This window comes from Thermothielavioides terrestris, chromosome 5 (genome assembly GCF_000226115.1).
Source record: "Thermothielavioides terrestris NRRL 8126 chromosome 5, complete sequence".
Classification (NCBI taxonomy): Eukaryota; Fungi; Ascomycota; class Sordariomycetes; order Sordariales; family Chaetomiaceae; genus Thermothielavioides; species Thermothielavioides terrestris.
The window spans coordinates 3,681,771-3,699,595 of record NC_016461.1 but is presented as its reverse complement, the minus strand read 5'-3'; the positions used below and the strand labels follow the sequence as shown (position 1 = coordinate 3,699,595).

At 52.4% G+C, this 17,825-nt stretch overlaps 4 protein-coding genes across 4 annotated transcripts; 3 read left to right on the top strand and 1 right to left on the bottom strand.

The window, feature by feature from the left end:
- The first annotated feature begins 119 nt into the window (after positions 1-119).
- Positions 120-1,824, top strand: THITE_2122552 (glycoside hydrolase family 76 protein). The gene is made up of 2 exons (XM_003657075.1): positions 120-450; positions 510-1,824. Exons 1-2 carry the CDS (start codon positions 360-362, stop codon positions 1,694-1,696), a joined length of 1,278 nt encoding a protein of 425 aa, XP_003657123.1. The 5' UTR covers positions 120-359; the 3' UTR covers positions 1,697-1,824.
- On the bottom strand, positions 1,825-3,738 carry THITE_2122549 (uncharacterized protein). The gene is made up of 3 exons (XM_003657074.1): positions 3,656-3,738; positions 3,296-3,462; positions 1,825-3,216 (listed from the first exon to the last, which is right to left on the bottom strand). Exons 2-3 carry the CDS (start codon positions 3,367-3,369, stop codon positions 1,953-1,955), a joined length of 1,338 nt encoding a protein of 445 aa, XP_003657122.1. The 5' UTR covers positions 3,370-3,462; positions 3,656-3,738; the 3' UTR covers positions 1,825-1,952.
- Positions 3,739-4,483: 745 nt separating this feature from the next.
- THITE_2122548 (carbohydrate esterase family 16 protein) lies at positions 4,484-6,252 on the top strand. Its single transcript, XM_003657073.1, has 2 exons — positions 4,484-5,783; positions 5,856-6,252. Exons 1-2 carry the CDS (start codon positions 4,826-4,828, stop codon positions 5,924-5,926), a joined length of 1,029 nt encoding a protein of 342 aa, XP_003657121.1. The 5' UTR covers positions 4,484-4,825; the 3' UTR covers positions 5,927-6,252.
- Positions 6,253-13,022: 6,770 nt separating this feature from the next.
- Positions 13,023-15,259, top strand: THITE_2122547 (uncharacterized protein). The gene is made up of 3 exons (XM_003657072.1): positions 13,023-13,616; positions 13,874-14,513; positions 14,575-15,259. Exons 1-3 carry the CDS (start codon positions 13,349-13,351, stop codon positions 15,062-15,064), a joined length of 1,398 nt encoding a protein of 465 aa, XP_003657120.1. The 5' UTR covers positions 13,023-13,348; the 3' UTR covers positions 15,065-15,259.
- Positions 15,260-17,825: the final 2,566 nt, after the last annotated feature.

Here is a 17,825-nt window from a genome sequence, read left to right as displayed (position 1 = left end):
CTATTATCCTCTCGTTCGACCGTGTTGACCACCAACAATCGTTTTCCCTTCTATTGTGCTCTGTTTTGTTTGTTTCTTTTTGCTGCCTTTCGAGTCGTCGTAGCCCTTTCGGGTCTTTGTCTGGGGAGCAAACACAGATGCACGCGCTGGACCTTTAAGAGCTTCAAAGCCTCCCGCCCAGTTCAGCCTGGCCTCCTGGACGAGCCTCGTGTAACCCCGAGTCGACCTACTCTTATTATCACCGACACGACGACTTGCTTAACTTCGTTCTTGCTCGCTGGCGGCAACCGGATCCAATTGCTCTTCTCGAACATCTCGTAGAGACGAATTAGCCACACCACCTCCCAGTACTGCCCACCATGAAGTTTGTCAAGTCCCTCAAACCACTGGCGGTGGGGACAGCCGCCATCTCGGCCACTGCTCCCAAGGACCTGAACATCAACGACCCATGTAAGCGAGAACCCGTGTCTCACTCCCTCTTCGTTTGTAGCTCTCCTGACACATGGCAGCGTCGATCAAGGGCGTGGCCAAGACCATCGCCGCCGGCGCCATGTCGTACTACCCCGGCGATGCCCAGAAGTTCGTCGACCTCCCTCAGCCGTACTACTGGTGGGAGGCTGGTGCCCTGATGGGCTCGATGTTGGACTACTCCCACTACACCGGCGACACGACCTACGACCAGGTGGTCGCCACGGCCCTGCTGGCCCAGGTCGGCCCCAACTTCGACTTCATGCTACCGAGCCACTTCGGCCAGGAGGGCAACGACGACCAATCGTTTTGGGGCTTCGCCGTCATGGCGGCCGCCGAGAGGAACTTCCCGCAGCCGGACGAGAACGTGCCGTCCTGGCTGCAGCTGGGCGCCAACATCTTCAACTCGCTGGCTTCGAGATGGAACACGACGGCGTGCGGCGGTGGCCTGCTGTGGCAGATCTTCGCCTCGAACCCGAACGGGCTGGACTACAAGAACACGGTGAGCAACGGCGGCCTCTTCCAGATCGCGGCGCGGCTCGCCCGCGCCACCGGCAACAACACGTACCTCGAGTGGGCCGAGAAGGTCTGGGACTGGACCGAGGCCGTGGGGCTCATCGACAGCGACTTCAACGTGCACGACGGGGCCAGCTCCAGCCACAATTGCACCGATACGAACCCGGTCACCTTCTCGTACAGCGCGGCCATCTACCTGTACGGCTCGGCCGTGCTGGCCAACCACACGGGCGACCAGAAGTGGGTGCAGCGGACCGAGAAGCTGCTCGGCGCCGCCCGCTCCTTCTTCGGGCCCTTCGACAACGCGACCGACATCATGTACGAGCACGCGTGCGAGCGGGTCGGCAGCTGCAACGTCGACATGCGCAGCTTCAAGGCCTACTTCTCGCGCTTCGTCTACGCCGCCAGCCTCTTCGTGCCCTCGATCCAGCCGGTCATCGACGAGCTGTGGCACCCGTCGGCGCTGGCCGCCGCCAAGGCCTGCTCCGGCGGCGCCAGCGGCACCGACTGCGGCCAGAAGTGGTACGTCGGCGGCTACGACGGCATCACCGGCCTCGGCGAGGAGATGTGCGCCCTCGAGACCATCCAGGGCCTGCTCGTCGGCCAGGCCGCGCCGCCGCTTAAGGGCAGCGACATCAAGGTCGTTCGCGAGTTCGCTGGCTCCTCCTCCGCTTCTAAGCGCGGGGGACGGTACGACATGCGCCGGGCTTAGGTGGGCGAGAGAGTGTGCTGGTAAGAGGAGGGGGGAACTTCACAGTCTCGGGGATTACCTTCTTGTCTTGTATATAGTTTTGGGCATTTTTGATCTGCAGACGTGGATCACTGCATTTTGGCATAGCATTGGGCGGGCTGGCAAAATAGACAGACGTGGACAGCCATTTCTGGACGGTGGCCGTTCGGTCTCCCCACACTTTGAACACGATAGTAAACTACCTTTTTCTATCCCCTAACCTGTCTTTATCTATTCCTTAAGCAACCACGGCGCTTGCCTCGGCCTCCTTTTTCTCCTCGTCCGTCCCCGGCGCCGTCCCGCGCACCTCGGCCAGCGTGCGCTCCAGCGCAGCCAAGAAGCGCGTCACCTCGGCCTCGGTGCCGACGGTGATGCGCAGGCAGCCCAGACAGCCGTGCTCCTTGCCGCGGAAGCGGACCACGACGCCCTCGTTCTCGGCCAGCCGCTCGTACACGGCCAGCGCGGTGGCGTTGTCCGGCTTCCCGTCCCGGTCCAGCATCTCGTACAGCAGGAAGTTGCTGTCAGTCCCGCCGCGCAGGCGGCCGACGCCGGCGATCTTGGGCATCTCGCGCACCATCCGGTCGCGCTGCGCGATCAGGTCCGCGCGGGTCCGCCGCACGGCCGCCAGCCCCTCCGCCGACAGCGCGTACTCGGCCACAGCCGCCGTCAGGCTCGAGATGTTGTACGGCGCCTTCATGTTGTTGAGCAGGCGCGCGATCGGCGGCGCGGCGAACACGGCGCCCAGCCGGATCCCCGCCAGCCCGAACGCCTTGCTCAGCGTCTGCATCACCGCCAGGTTCGGCCACTCGGTCACCCACTCGGCCAGGCTGGCCCCGGGCTCCGCAAAGTCCACGTACGCCTCGTCCACCACCACCACCCCGTTCCACGTCGGGTGCTCCAGCACCGCCCGCACGTCCTCCTTGCGCAGCAGCCCGCCCGTCGGGTTGCCCGGCGAGCACAGGTACACGAGCTTGATCCTGCCTACCGCATCCGCGCCGCGGCCCTCCGCAGCCGCCGCGGCCGCGGCTTCGGCATCCCGAGTCAGGGCGTCCAGCACGGCCGCCCGATCGAGCTGGAAGCCCTGCTCAGCGGGCAGCAGCGGGACGCGGACGAGGCCGACGTCGTTGACCTGCGCCGAGACGGCGTACATGCCGTAGGTGGGCGGGCACACGAGGATGCGGTCGCGGCCGGGCGCGCAGAAGCAGCGCAGCAGCGCGTCGATGGCCTCGTCGGACCCGACGCCCACGAAGACGTGGTCCGGCGTCAGCGTCCGCGCCGTGTGCGTGTGCGTCGTGCGCAGGTCGCACAGCCGCTGCTTCAGCGGGATCTGGTGCGGGTCTGGGTAGCGATGCAGGGTGGACAGCCGGAGGGGGGTGGCGGCATTGGGCGGGGTGGGCAGGGAGGAGTTGCTGTTGTTCGTGGTGGTAGTGGTGGGAAGGGGTGGGCCGAAGGCGTTTTCGTTGGCGTCCAGGAGGGTGTTGGTGCCGTCATCTTTGTAGTCGCTGTGGCGGGGTCAATTTTTGTTTACTTTTTGAGAAGGAAGCGAGTGAGTGAGTGAGCGAAAGCGTATAGGGGGCTTACTCCCGGGCGCAGCGATAGGGCTCCAGGGCGAGGATGTTGGGCCGCGCGCAGGTCTCAAGATTGAAGGGCGACATCGTGGGAGTCGGATGCTGTGATGGTTATCAACAGCAGGCGAAAGATCCCCTTGCACATCAACCTTTATGGGGGCTTAGTGAGACTGTGTGATGCTGGGGAGTCACGCAGTGAGTCACGGAAGCTGCTCTGAAATCCGGCGCTGGAAATGAAAATGAAGAACTTGCCCGCGCCGACGCCGGAGAGCGGGTCCATGGTTCTGGTGGATGAACATTCAAAAAACAACCAAAGAATAAGGGGGAAAGAAAACAATAAAAAGAAAAACAAGGAGTTACAAATACCCGTTACCTTTACCAGGATGCGAGTCACAGAGCACAGAATACACTATGGAGGTACGAAAAGCAATGGTACTGTAGCTTCGCACATTCAGGATTCGTCTCTCGCTCTCTTCCTCCGCTTGTCCTCGGTGCCGCTTGCAAAGACCCTAACCCTCAGTTGTGTAATTCCTCAGACCCACATCATGAAGTTCACTTCACTTGAACCCTGGAATGCGGGTGAGTGGGGACTCGGTCGCCAAGCCCTTCTGGAAAAACGCCCGAAAACTGAACCAAGAAACTGGCGGAGCCGCCGCTTAACTTGAACCGCCCCCCACGCCCTAAAGTGTATACGGAATATGTTCCGTATGCGTCCGCGATTCTGCCCAGGGACGCCCTAGTGTACGTGGTACCTGGCTCCCCGACGCGAGCTCGCTTGAGCACCACGAAGTCAGGCGATCGGTGTTAGGAAAAAAACTGATTGGCCAATTGCTCACCCATATCGCTTACAAGCTGCTTCGACCAACAGATCTTCCCGTCCCTCCCGCTTCCACTGCAGAAGCACTTCGGACCACATCGATGGCGGACCCGGAAGACGTGCTGGACCAGCCGGGAGCGATGCCACGACGCGCTGCAGGCGAATGCACGATGTAACCGCGCTTGGCCAGGGCGCGCATTCCCGCATTCCCGCCCTGGCCGTTTCTGCATTCAACCCGCCATTCCCCCTCCGCACCCTCTGGCCCCTCAGGCCCCCTCTTCTCTCGCAGCAAGCCTCTCACCTCCTCTCGCCCGGCACCGGATCCACATCCCGTCCCGACTATTGCCTCTTGCGTATGCTGGATGCGCTCGTCAGTTGGCGCTACCGGAACCGCGTGCTGCTTTTCGTGTGGCACGGTCGCCGCCATGAAACCCCTACCCGCCCGCCGGTCGCCCCGGACCCGGGGATGTGGGGCCGCAATATAGCCTGCTGGCAATGGCCAGTCCCTGTTCCCGGGTGAATGGCACCGCTGGCACGCCAAATTACCCAGCGCCCAGCATACGCACACAGCACCTCCGGAGTATGTAAGCTTTTGCTCCCCTGAGCTTCCGTATATAGCCATCGATCCCTTCGCCGCGCCGCTGGGTGTCCCGGGTTTGCCTTGTGCTCCGCTCATGTCGTGTTGTTGATCCGCACTCATCCATCGTCTCAAAGGACACCCCCACCATGCGTGCCTCCTGGATCCTCGCCGGCGCGGTGGCTGCCTTGGCCAAGCCCTGCAAGGGCGGTTTTAGTACGTTGGTTGTCTTTGGCGACAGCTACACCGACGATGGGAGACTGTCGTACTACATCAACAACGGCGGGAAGGCGCCGCCGCCGGGAGTCTACCCCGCCGTGACCAACGTCACGGCCACCGGCGGTCTGTCCTGGGCCCAGTTCGCCGCCCAGGATGCCGGCGCCAACCTCATGGACTACGCCGTCAGCGGCGCTGTGTGCTCCAACGAGGTCGTCGCGCGCTGGTTCGCCGCCATCAACCGGACCTTCCCGGCCATTCTCGACGACGAGCTGCCCTCGTTCGAGGCCGACGTGGCGTTCAAGACCCTCTACCCGGACCGCACGGCCGACAACACCGTGTACGCCGTCTGGATCGGCACGAACGACCTGGGCTTCGACGCCTTCCTGTCCGACTCGCAGGCGCCCGGCAAGACCATCACCGACTTTGTGGACTGCGTCTTCACCGTCTTTGACCACATCTACAAGACGGGCGGCCGGCGCTTCGTGCTGCTCAACGTCGGCCCGCTCGAGCTGACTCCACTGTATGCCAACCCGGCGAACGGCGGGACGGAGGACAGCCAGTTCTGGACGACCAAGTCGCAGTACAACATCACCGAGTACGGCCAGAAGATCAGAGAGTACGCGACCAACGTCAACACCATCTACGAGTACGGTGTGCCGGTCCAGGTGTCGCTGAAGAACCGCTGGCCCAAGGCGACGGTGGACATCTTTGATGTCCACAGTTTGCTGGTCGACATCTACAACTCGCCGGCCCAGTACTTGGACGCTCCGCACAACGCCACGGGCTACTACCACCACTGCCCCCCCGCCGGCAGCCCGTGCGTCAACCAGCCGGGCTCCCTCGACGGGTACATGTGGTATGATGAGCTGCATCCCTCCAACAAGACCAGTAAGCAGCTCCCCCCCAACGAGCTCGATACATACCTTTTTACCGCTCTACCGGGATTAACACGCAATGCAGGCTCCATCATCGGCAAGACGTTCATCGACGTTGTGGCGGGCAAATCCAAGTACGGAACTCGCTACAACTGAGAGTTCCAGGTTGCTGCCTCGTTCACGCGCCGTGGCCAAGCACAGAGCAGCTGGCCACCTACCTCCCTACCTAAGGTACCTCTAGGGAGTTAATATGCGTGACTACGATGGTTAACCACCTAATCGTATTTGTATGTACATAAGTCTCTCACAATTTAATAATCTAAACAGGCGAACAAACCTTACGGATTCTTCCGGCGAATGCATCACGTACCGCGCGCGTACTGTGCACTCCGTAGGTTGGTTGCGAGCAAGTAACCTTTGCGACCCAGACTCGAGCCGATCGCAGCAAGCACGCCTGTCTGATGTAAGGGTCGTCGTTAAAGAGGTCCCGCCAAGACTAATTTCCGGCCCCTGTCAACGCCACCCCCCTACTACAACTCGAAGTATTATAGCAGTACCGGCAAGGGGTCTTCGCGTATGTTCTAGGGTGTAGCGCGCTTAAAGGTAGGTAACAGCGCGTTTACACTATAGGCTAGCTACGGGCTATCGCTATATCTACGCTATATTAGTTAAGTCTATATAGTAGGTGATATAACCTACTTTAGAGCTACTACTATCTTACTATATAAGAATAGGTTATATATAAAGGCTATAGTTGGGCTAAAGAAGTATAAGACTATATTTAACCTAGGTAGAGCCTAGTTAGCTACTAGGTAGTAGTAGAAATATATTAAAATAAAAGAATTGAATTTAAGTATCTATTTTACCTTTATCTTTATCTTTATCTTTACTATCTTTCCTACTTTAAATTTCTCTATACTATACTAATTAGCTATTAGCTAGCTATAAAGTAGAGGTATAGTATATTTATAATATTCTACTCGATATTTATAAAGTGCCTATATATCTAGGTTAGAGCTTTAGTATATCGCTTAGCCTCCTCTAAAGTATCTCGAGCTAGCTAGGCTAACTCCTTGACAGTAGTAGCTAGCTACTTAACAGCTATAGCCTAGCGTTTCGCCGCTAGAGCGACTCTCTCTTCAATGCTCTGCTAGGGCTTAGCCCTAGCGAGCAAAAGGTGAGCTATAGAGGCGGCGAGAGCGCTAGACGTAAGTATACTAGCGCTAGCTAGGGGTAGAGCGGTAGTAGTCTCTTTATATATTATACCTTTTAGTGCTAGTTAGTTAAATATAAATATAAAGTAGCTATAGAGCTATATAGCTTATAAATAGTTGTAACTAAATGCCTATTCTATACTTTAAAGTTGGTAGATAGGGGCTTGTCTTTGTCGACTTCGAGGATTTACTTATACTATTTAATAATCTCTAGCTAAATTATAGAGAATAGCTACTAGTAGCTCGTTAGTACTAGACTAATAGTCGTTTATTAGTTAATATTACTTATAAAAATATAGGACTTAGTATAGCTTTACTTAGTATACTTCTAATATATATTGCTTAGATCTATATACTAATTAGCGAATATAAACCTAATATATTAAAAAATATAATATTATACTTACTTTCTTAGAAGTAGTAAGCCTATATATCTCTATTATAGATATATATAATATAGACTATATATAGTACTGCCTATACCTTACTATAGTTGGGCTCCTCTTTCTTCTTTTTAGCTTATCCAACGTTAGCTAGCTACTAACTAGTATTTAAACAATACTCTTTACTAAAGACTTTATACCTAAGGACCTAGCTAGACGCTTCTAAGGGTTATTAGGTATAACTAGCTTGGACTTGCCCTTATTAGCAAAGGTAGTAGAGGTAGCGAGGGTAGTAGGGGCAAGGGGGGTAGGGGGGGCTAGCTACTTACTAGCAATGTTCTTACTACTAATGCTAGTGTTAGTAGTAGTAGTAGGCGTAGAGCGTATATAGGAGCGCTACTACTATTAGCTAGGGGTAATAGAGGCTAGGGGGGCGAGGGGGGCTAGCTACTTACTAGCAACGTTCTTACTACTAGTGCTAGTGTTAATGGTAGTAGTAGGTGTAGAACGTATAGGGTAGGCGTAGGAACGCTACTACTATTAGCTAAGGGCGGCGAAAGAGGCGGCAGCTAGGGCGGGGGGGGCAGCGGGAGCTAGCTACTCGCTAGTAGCGCCTTCGTTAATAGTAGTAGTGGTAGTAGTAGTAGTAGTAATAGTAGATGTAGGGCGTATAGGGCGTATAAGGCGGGGCTAGAGGCGTTGCTACTACTGGTCGAGGGTAGCGAGAAGGTCGGCGATAGGGGCTAGGAGGACGGTAGGAGCTAGCTACTCGCTAGTAGTAGGAGCGTCGTTGTTAACGGTAGTAGGGGGGTTATTCTCTTTGTATAGCTCTATATCGTTATATTTGAAGTTGCTATATAACTCAATTAGCTATTACTAATTGTAATACTACTATAATTTTGACTGATTTTTCGATTTAACCGACTTATAGAGTATATAAAAAGTATAGATTGAAACTATAATATAGCTAATTAGCTTTTTAGCGATAGCGACGATAGAAATAGCTTTAAATCAACTTATATAATAGCAATGTAGGCGAATAGGTAGGTAGCAATAGCTATAGCTACGAGGTTAGAAGAAGGAAAGGAAGAAGAAGTAGGTAAAAGGCTCTAGGGCAGTAGAAAAAGCTATAGCCTATATGCCTATATAGTTCTTAAAGAATCAAAGGTTTCAATATCAATTATATAGAGTAAATATTATTCATTTTTTAGAATCTATCTAACTACGAAGTATCTAGACTAGCAATAGAATAGTAGCTAGCTAGTACCTTCTCTATATTTATATTCCTTCTTTAGTTTCTCTATAAAGCTAAGCTTAGAGGTTAGGATAAAATTTCTATTTATCTACAATTTTATATAGTATTAAGCCCACTTTTAGAAACTTCGATCAACTCTATTAAGTTCGTCCTAGGGCTAAGACTTAGACTACTAGCAATACTTACTATATTTTAGTATTATAGAAACTCCTTTCTAAATACGCTAATTGGCTAGGAACCGAGCAACTCGTTTATAGTCTAGTAGCTAGCTAGCTACTAATCCTCTAACTTCTAGCTATTAGTTATTACGAAGTTCCTTGAAGTTAGAGGTAGGAATAAGGACGTAAGGTAGTACAATCTAACGGCTAGCTAGTACTCAACTAGAGAACTATATATTACTACTTATTGCTAAGATATAAACAAAGGAATATCTAACCTCTAAACCTATTATAGATCCTTCTAAACCTTGCTTAATAGCTTCTTTAGAATATAGTTGAGATCCTTTTATAAGCTATATATTACCTATACGTTATTCTAGATCCTATATATTGTAGTTTATAGCAATTATATTAGCTCCTAGACCTATAGGAATAGCTATCGATTAATAGAGACCTTGTCTAAGCTAGTAAGATCTACTAGCTATAGAACGACGCTATAATATATTCTAAACCCCTTCGCTTTTAAGATACTAATTAGCTACTAGAAGTGCTCTAGCTATAACGAGTTCGTTAACAAGTGATAATACTAGATATATAAGCAGGGGAGCAACTAGCTCCTAAACTATATATACCTATAGCGAAGGATATTAACTAGCTCTAGAATTAGAGTATCCTATAAGAGCTAAGCAACTTAATCCACCTAGTTGACTATATTATAGTAGTCTAGGTTACGACGTTCGTCTAGAGTAGCCTACTTAAGTATAGAGACCTCGGTAGCAATGTTAGTAGTACTTTAAGCAGTTAACTATAGTAGCTAGATAGCTATTATACTACTTTGCCACTACCTATCGTTGTACTATAGACTAGGGAACTAGTCTAGTATAAAAATACTATTGAAGTCGAGAGGCTTATTAGTATCGAACTACTTATATACTATCGATAGCTTATATACGATTAGTGATTAAGCCTACTTAGGTAGCCTATTAAAGCCCTAGCCGTTAAACTGCTCTATATATATAGCTAGGAGTATATAATTGAGACTCCTAAACTTAGCCCGGATTGCCTTATTTCGATAGTCTTATATATAATGATCAAAGTAAATAATCAAACTAGTAAGAGAGAAGGTGCTAGCTATCTACTACTTTAGTATAGGCTTAGCGTTTTTAACCTTCGAGTACTATCCTTCGACTATATTTGTTATAGTAATCTAGTAGAGCAGGGGGGTTATATCTTATACCTAATGCGCCTATAGTCGAGTATTGCTTAGCCAATTGTTCTTTAAATATTGTTTAAGCCTATCGATACTAGTGTAAGCAATAGTAGCTTCAATAGACTTTATATAGCCTTTTTCCGAACGATAGCTTAGAAGAGTAGCTACTATATAGCTAAGGCACTCCTTATTAGTACTAATCTAGCGCTTCAAAGTCTCTTAGCAATACTTTGTACAAAGGAGATATTATATATATAGGAGGTTATACTCATCGTAGCTAAATACCTCTTAGATAGTAAGTTGTTTAGCTATAGAGTCGTCGATAATTATATATTTTAGAAGCTAGCCCCTATTAGCTACTCCCCTATACTACTCTAGTAGTATATTTAGGTATACTACGATACTATTAGCAGTCTACCTCTTTGTAAAGAAGTAAGTAGAAGGGAGCTAATAGCCGTTGAAGTCCTAAACTATAATTGTAAATAGGTACTAACCACTATAAGTAGTCTTGTAAGTAGTATCTATAATCGCTAGTTGGCTATACTTTTTTAGCGTATCTAATAGGTCTCTATATATAAAGACCAACGTAGAGGAGTTCTTACTAGGTATAGTCAATGCCTTATACTTATATCGATCACTATAGGCTAGTAGCTAGATAACGGCTTCTACGAATTCTGTTTCTCTGAAAACCTTGTAGGACTATACTTTATAATTATTACGTTTATAGAGCTTAAGAGATCTATAAAGGTTATAAATCTCCTAGGTCGTAATATATTAGCCGTCTATATAGTAAAGACGTGCCCTAGCCTTAGGAGTTTCAACGTAGCTATATAGCTAGTGTTCTATAGCGTTGTCGCTATATCCAATAGTGAGGAGGTAGGCAATATACTCTATAATGGTATATAGGCGTTTGACTATCTCGATATCTTCTATCGAGTAATTATACCTATAGCGAATTACAATATCAACAGTGCTATCGTTATATTAAACTTCGTAAAGAATATAGCGATATAGCTCTATATTCTATAGCGCCCTATTGCGTTTACCTTGCCCTTTAGTCTTTTATAGCGTTTTCCAAAGGTAGTAGCGAAATATAGTCTTCATTTGTCGTTACCTCGAAGCGTCTCTCCTACTATAGAAATGCGATACCTAGCGCTATTTGGCTTACTAGGCTATATATAGGAGGGTAAACTCGCCTTCTTTGAACTAGCGTTCCTAGATCTTCTAAATGTTATTACGAATTATAAGGCTATTATTTGGTGCCCTAGGCTTTGGTCTAGATAAGCGAATTAGAGATATATACCTATATCTATATCTAGAAGCCGGTTCCTCTATAAAGGAACTATCTCCTTTATCGGACAGTTTATCGGACAATGTAGAGCTGTCTAGTAGCTAGGTAGAGGCTAGAGTAGGATTGAGAATACCATTTAATTATAACGATTGTACAATTAGAGGCTTAGGGACGAGGAGGAGCTAAGGTAGTACCTACTAAGTAGCTAGATCGAGGTTGGGTTTAGTAGATATATATTCTAGGACTAGGGAGCTCGCTATAGGTATAGTATTAGTAATTCAATGCTAGTGATCAAATTCGCTATTTGACTAAACGGTATTTATATATTGAGAGAGACTAAAGGCGCTAATAGGCTATGAATACTATATCGTTTTATTACTAGCTATATAGCACGTCGTTTTATTGCTAATTATACAGTATATCGTTTTATTACTAGCTATATAGTACGTCGTTTTACTACTAGCTATATAGCGTATTATTTTATTGCTAACTATATAAATCAAGCTAGTCTATAGCTAGATTAATACTAAGCAACTACTAATTAGTAGATAGTAAAACAATAGAACTTACTTAGTATATCTTCTAATTGCTAGCTATATAAAGCGAGCTAGTCTATAGTAAAATACTAGTCTATAGCTAGATCAATACTTAGTAACTACTAATATACGCTAATAGCAAACTAGTTGACCAACTTACCAATAGGATCCATTGGATATAGGCTAAATATATAGTTCTATAGCAATATAACGTTGTAATATAGATCGAAGTACAATAGAGGGTAGGTATAGACGTAGATTAGTTAGGGAAACGTAGGCAAGATACAAACCAACGGCTAGGCAGCTGCTAACGCGACGTAGGCGCAAAGACCACCGCGTAGAAATTGTTAAGCGGCGGCAAAAGGAGTGACTTCTAAGCGCGGGACCCACGGGTATCTGTAGGGACTACGGAAATTAGGCTTGGCGGGACCTCTTTAACGTCTACCGATACAAGCCGACGGCGGTCGGGGTTCCTCGGCGATTGCCTTGCAGGCCAAGGTACGGAATATAGCCAAGATTGATCCCCTGCAAGCACGTCCCCACTTACGCGCAGCGCGCAGCGGGTCGTTCCTGATCCAGTTAGCGCGCTTCTTCGGACGACGTGCGGGAGCCACTGCTATCCGCTTTTTTGGCCCTGTTGCAATCTGGCGTTCCGGTCACCCCCCGTGGCATTCTCGCGACACACAAACCCTTTCCCCTCTCTGACACGCCGCCGCCTGCCGACCGCCAGAGCAGCAAGCAGAACCCAAGCCGGATTCCGCGCACCTCCTTCACCGGCACGGCCCATTCCTGGCCTAAGCGGCCTTTTCCTGCTCTACACTAATATTTTAAGCTCATATCGTTTATTTTCCTGTCTGGGGCGTCCCCACCCACCTTGAGCCACACACAGCCTGGCCATCCCCGGCATTTGCTGTGTTCACAAAAAAGCCGCGAAACACAAGCGGCAATCCCGTGGGTCTGCGGTCCTGACGATCGATAGCCTACCCGTGGCCCCGTGCATCTCTGCCCTGCAACGCACGCCGTGACAATCCACGATCCCTGCTGGCCGCTAGTTAACTCGCTGCTGGCTGCTGGCTTCTGGAAGGGCGGCAGAGGGCAGGTGACGTTAGCAGCACCTTCCTTGGTAGTCCCGGGCCTGCAGGCCAGCCCACTACCTCGACCGTGTGTTGCATCCTTTTCCCATCCCGGCGCATCCCTCCCGGGCTGCTCCTGCTCGGGCGACTGGGTTTAACACACGCTGTCTCTCCTGGCCGGGACACTGCCCTTGTCGGGTGGACGACTGGGGGACCCAGGTGTGCCTGGCTGGCTGACGTCTCTCGTCTCTCGTTCGCGACGAACACCTCCTCGGGAGCGCCTCCCCGCCCGCCAATCCCCGGATTGACGGCCGTGCCCTCCTTCCCCACACAAGCAGCCGCAATTCCTGATCTGCTCCACGGCCGCCTCGCCGTGCCATCCACCGCTCGTCTCGACCCCCTGGCACTGTCACCCGGTTCTTGGCTTTTTGGGCATCCTCCAGCCCGACAGCAGAGCCATGTATTCGGCCCCCTATGGCTACCCCAATCCCGCCGCTGGTCCCATCTTCAACGGCGCCCCACCCCAGGGCGCGCACTTGCAACCTGGCCCATCCCCGAACCAGCCGCAGCAGATCATGTACAACGCGCAGCAATTCCCCGTGCCGGGTCAGCCCGGTGCCTTTCCCGCCGGTCCCAACCCTGCCATGATGGGAGGTGGTGCTGGCGGGCCTGCAGGAATGATGCAGAATGCCGCCATGCCGCACATGGCTGCCAATGGGCATCAAAGTAAGCGCCCCCTCCCCTTCCCCCCCCCTTCCTCTGTCTGGCGTATGACGTTTGCTCCCTGCCGAGAGGGTCGGACAAACTTGGTTCGTCGAGTCTTGTCCTACCTCGCCTCGACACGTGCGATGGGCCCCGGTGGTCTCGAGACGGCTGCTGCTGCGCGAACTTCCGCCCCAGTGCTCCCACTACTTCGACCTCCTTTCGCTCCGGGACCATTCCATCCGGGCTGACGATGGCGACTAACACTCGCGTCTCTACAGTGGCGTTCCAGCAGGCACCCTTTACCACATCTCCCTATGTGGCTGCTGTTCCTTCCTCCGCGGCTCCCCAGCCGCAGCTGCCGGCCAACTTTATGATGGCCGGCCAAATGCCACCCTATCAGATGAACTCGGGGATGCCAGGCCAGCAGCCCATGATGCAGCAACGGATGCTCGCCGCCCAGCAAAGCGCCGGCGCCATGCCTGTCTCAACGCCTCAGCGGCAATTTAACCCTCCACAGGGCACTCCAACCAACTCAATGCCTGCCCAGCAACAACAGTTTTCAACGCCGCAACATCAAGGTACTCCCCAGAGCCAGACACCGACGACTGCCCAACCTCCGCCAGCATCAATCGCAACACCACAGACTCCGACATTTCCCACCGAGCAGGGACAGCAGCTGGCAAGCGGGGCTTCTGCCACCGTCTCGGCGCCGCAGAGTCCGTCGACCGAATCTCGCGACAAGGAGAGATTTGCGGTTCTGCTAGAGATTAACCAGGAGCTGCTGTACGAGTCGATACAGCTCGTAAACAGCCGCAATGAACTCAAGAAGGAGCAGGCCGCCGCCGAGTCGGCAGGGACAAAAAGCGGCGAGGTGGATTACGCAGAGGAGGAAAAGTTGGCGAACGTGGACTACAACCAGTGAGTTTTTATGCCGGCCCTGTCCCAGCCAAATCTGGATTGATCTAACGCAGCCCCGCAGCTGCATGAGGAGGCTACAGGCAAACCTCACCTACATGTTCGCGCTCGCCGACCGCAAGGGGAAACAAGTCCCCCCGTCGCCCGCCTACCTGACCCCGCCGCCGCTCAACCTGCAGCTCACGTTGAGGCTGCCGCCCAGCATGCCTGACGACCCCATCGAACAGCCCGCAGATCCGGTCGCGGACCGCGCTGAGCGCGACCAGCTGCTGAAGAGCCTCTACAAGAAGCTCCAGTCGCTCTATCCCGGGGTGGACCCCAAGAAGGAGCCCCCCGTGCAGCCGGCCGGGGCTCGGCCGGGGACGGCAAACTCAGGCGCGGCCGCGGCGGGGATGAAGATGCCGGCGACGCATAACGGCCAGGCTTCCACGCCCGCGGCGGGCCAGGGCTCGACCCAGAACAGCCCGGCGGCCACGCCTGCGCCGGCACAGCCGCAGGGGACCCCGCAAATGGCAAATGCCGCGGCGCCGGGGCTGATGCAGGCTAGTTCATGACCCGGTTGGGGGGAGTAGGTTTTCTTTGCGCTGTACGATGTGAGAGAGCGAGATGGATGGGCCGGTGCCATCGTGCGAGAATGGAAAATAGTGCATAGAGGCGGTGGCTGCGAATCTGTGTTGGGGGGGAGATATATCGTCGATCTTGTTTGACTTACATGGCGGGAACCTGTGGATCTCATTCCGGCGGGGGAGGAAAATGCTTGGTTGAGAGGCGTAGTAGGCGTTGGGGCCGTGGGCGCGCGGGAATGGCAGGATACCGAGAGCAAGCCGCTTTTTTGTTCTTCCTCTTGTCTTCTTTACCTCGTTGGATGGGGGAATATGAGGGGTAGTACACTAAAACGGAATGGAGTGAATCCGGTTAAGCAAGCAGCTTGTGTGTTTTGGCTATGACCTGGCGCGAGAACACTTGTCGATGTGTTCGCAACCGACCGACTAGTGCAGCCACTTACGTGCTGGCGTGCTGGCGGGACGGACGAGCAACATCTTGCAATCAACACAGCACCGTCAGCACGACCAACATCATCATCACCATCGCCATTCCCACACCTCGTAGATATATGTAGTGTACCCAGGAAAGGTTGAGGTCATCAAGTCTGCGATGAACTTGAGCACATGGATAGTGGCTGCAACCATTGGGTGTGGCCCGGGCCGGGCCATGCATGGCCTGGCCCAGAGTCGGCGGGGTCGGGACGTTTCGTGTGTGGCGCGGCCCATCGGACGAGGCGCATCATCTTGTCAAGCTGAGATCGGTCTGCGTGGGGAGGTTTTCTGGTTTCCTGTTGTTCAATGGCTGGGAGTTCAATTCACACTACGATTTGAGCTTGCTGTGGGCCTATCACAGACACTCACCCGTCACAGACACTCAGTGGTAGTGCACGGAGTACGAATATTCGACGTCGATTTGGATCGACGCTGGAGTTCCGTTGTCGCACTCACCACGTTGTTCAGCTTACACAATAAGTACCTACCTAGCTGCGCCTGTGTTATCATGCCTCGGGAGTACAGGCGTTAGTGTACTACACGAGGCAGAACTTGAGATTCACAAGATGTATATACCAGCCTGGGAGGGACAGCTTTCGTATCTCTGAGGCTTGTTTAATCTGCCGAGATCCTTTCTATCTATACTAAGGAGTTGAGTTTACCAACGGACATACACGTCTCTGGCCGCTCGAGTTACGTTCCTACCCTTTGACACCCAGAGTCCATTGCTTTATCTTTTTGTTGGAAGTTGTGTATAGCTCTAGTTAACCGCGGACAACTCGGATTCGGGTCCGCCCAGGGTAGCTGGAACGCCCGTGGAAGGAGGGAACTGGGTGTGGTAGCACGAGTCTTATCTTCGATTGACGAGGCTGAAGGCTGCTCTCGAGCACCCAACACCCAAACACCCGTGCTTGTCACCTATGGACGCCATAGGTGCGATGGAAGTCCCTGTCACGGTGAGGGAGACTCGATTCTTTAAAAGAACTAGAAGGACCGAGACAAAAGGCTGCGGAGAGCGAGAGAAAGAATACTTCGGAAGGGAAAGGGCATTGTGATGCTCCTTTAGGCACGGAAGACCATGGGACGAATCAGTTCTCCGTCATAAAGATAGTTGACTCAGTCCCTCGCAGCCATTTGAATATCTGCGCTGACGCCGATTGGCAAGGAGGAGTTTCTCGAATTCCATTGGTCCCACTTTTTGCCGCGCTCGAATTAAGCTCGGCGCGTCGACCAATGTCAGCTTTCCGTGCTCTCTCGGCTTCACAAGAGACAATACACATGCTTTCGATGGGTGTAGAAACATGCAATGAAAGGTGCAACTAAGGTAGCTTCAAGTATTTCACAGTCAATGCGTCCTGTGGCGCAGTGGCCTGTCCCATTGTGCCGTCTTCCGCGCCGTTTGGCGGTTGGTGGGAGCTGGTTGCCCCGCATTTCCCGTCTCGACAGGGTTGCATGGTTCCTGCAGGCCCCATTGCCCTACCAGAATAATCCTCGCCAGGGGCTCGCGCTTAATCTCGCCGTCGACAGTCATGCCTTCAACTCCCCTTTTGTGTCTCCTGTGCACTCCGTACTCTTAGTCTCTTGTTGTGCTTATGAGCAGCACGTTTAGTGTGTCAATTGTCCTGTCTTGGCCCGGGTTTGCTGCGGGCCCGCCTCCGACCGAACCGTTTCAGCGTCTTCGGCCGCTCTGCGAGACCAGAGCTAGCTCCCGCCGGCCCCAGCAGTTCGAGCGCGGAGGCGCCAAGACCCACCCATTTCGAGCTTGATGATCTCGACCGCCTCGCACTCCACCCCTTCCCGGGCGAACCAGCTATCCCTGCCTTTTTCTCTTGAAAGCTGGCACACGCGCCCTTCGAAAGGTCGAGAAGGCTTTCCAAGGAGCCGAGTTGGCGTGGAGAGCGCGGGGAAACCTGCATTCGTTATCAGCCCTCGCGACGGAGCCGAGACTTCAGAGGGAACATCAGGTAAACTCCACCTATCGATACTTCGCAATTCGGCACGCTCGGACTTCGTCACCGCGCTCGGGTCGTCTCTGCGCGCCTGAACCTGTGGGATCGCGGCCTGGTTCGGGATGGAGCCCGACCGGGATGGAGTAGACACGCAGCAGGCACCGCCTTCCACCGATGCGACGCCGTCACTAGACGATGACGCTTCCGAAAGGACCAATTCGTCGCCAGTCGCCGCCGTGACGGCCAGCGACAAGGCGAGCGAACACGATTCCCTCGTGACGGTCCGTCTCTCCGAGCCACCGACGCTCCGTGTGAACACGACAGTCCCG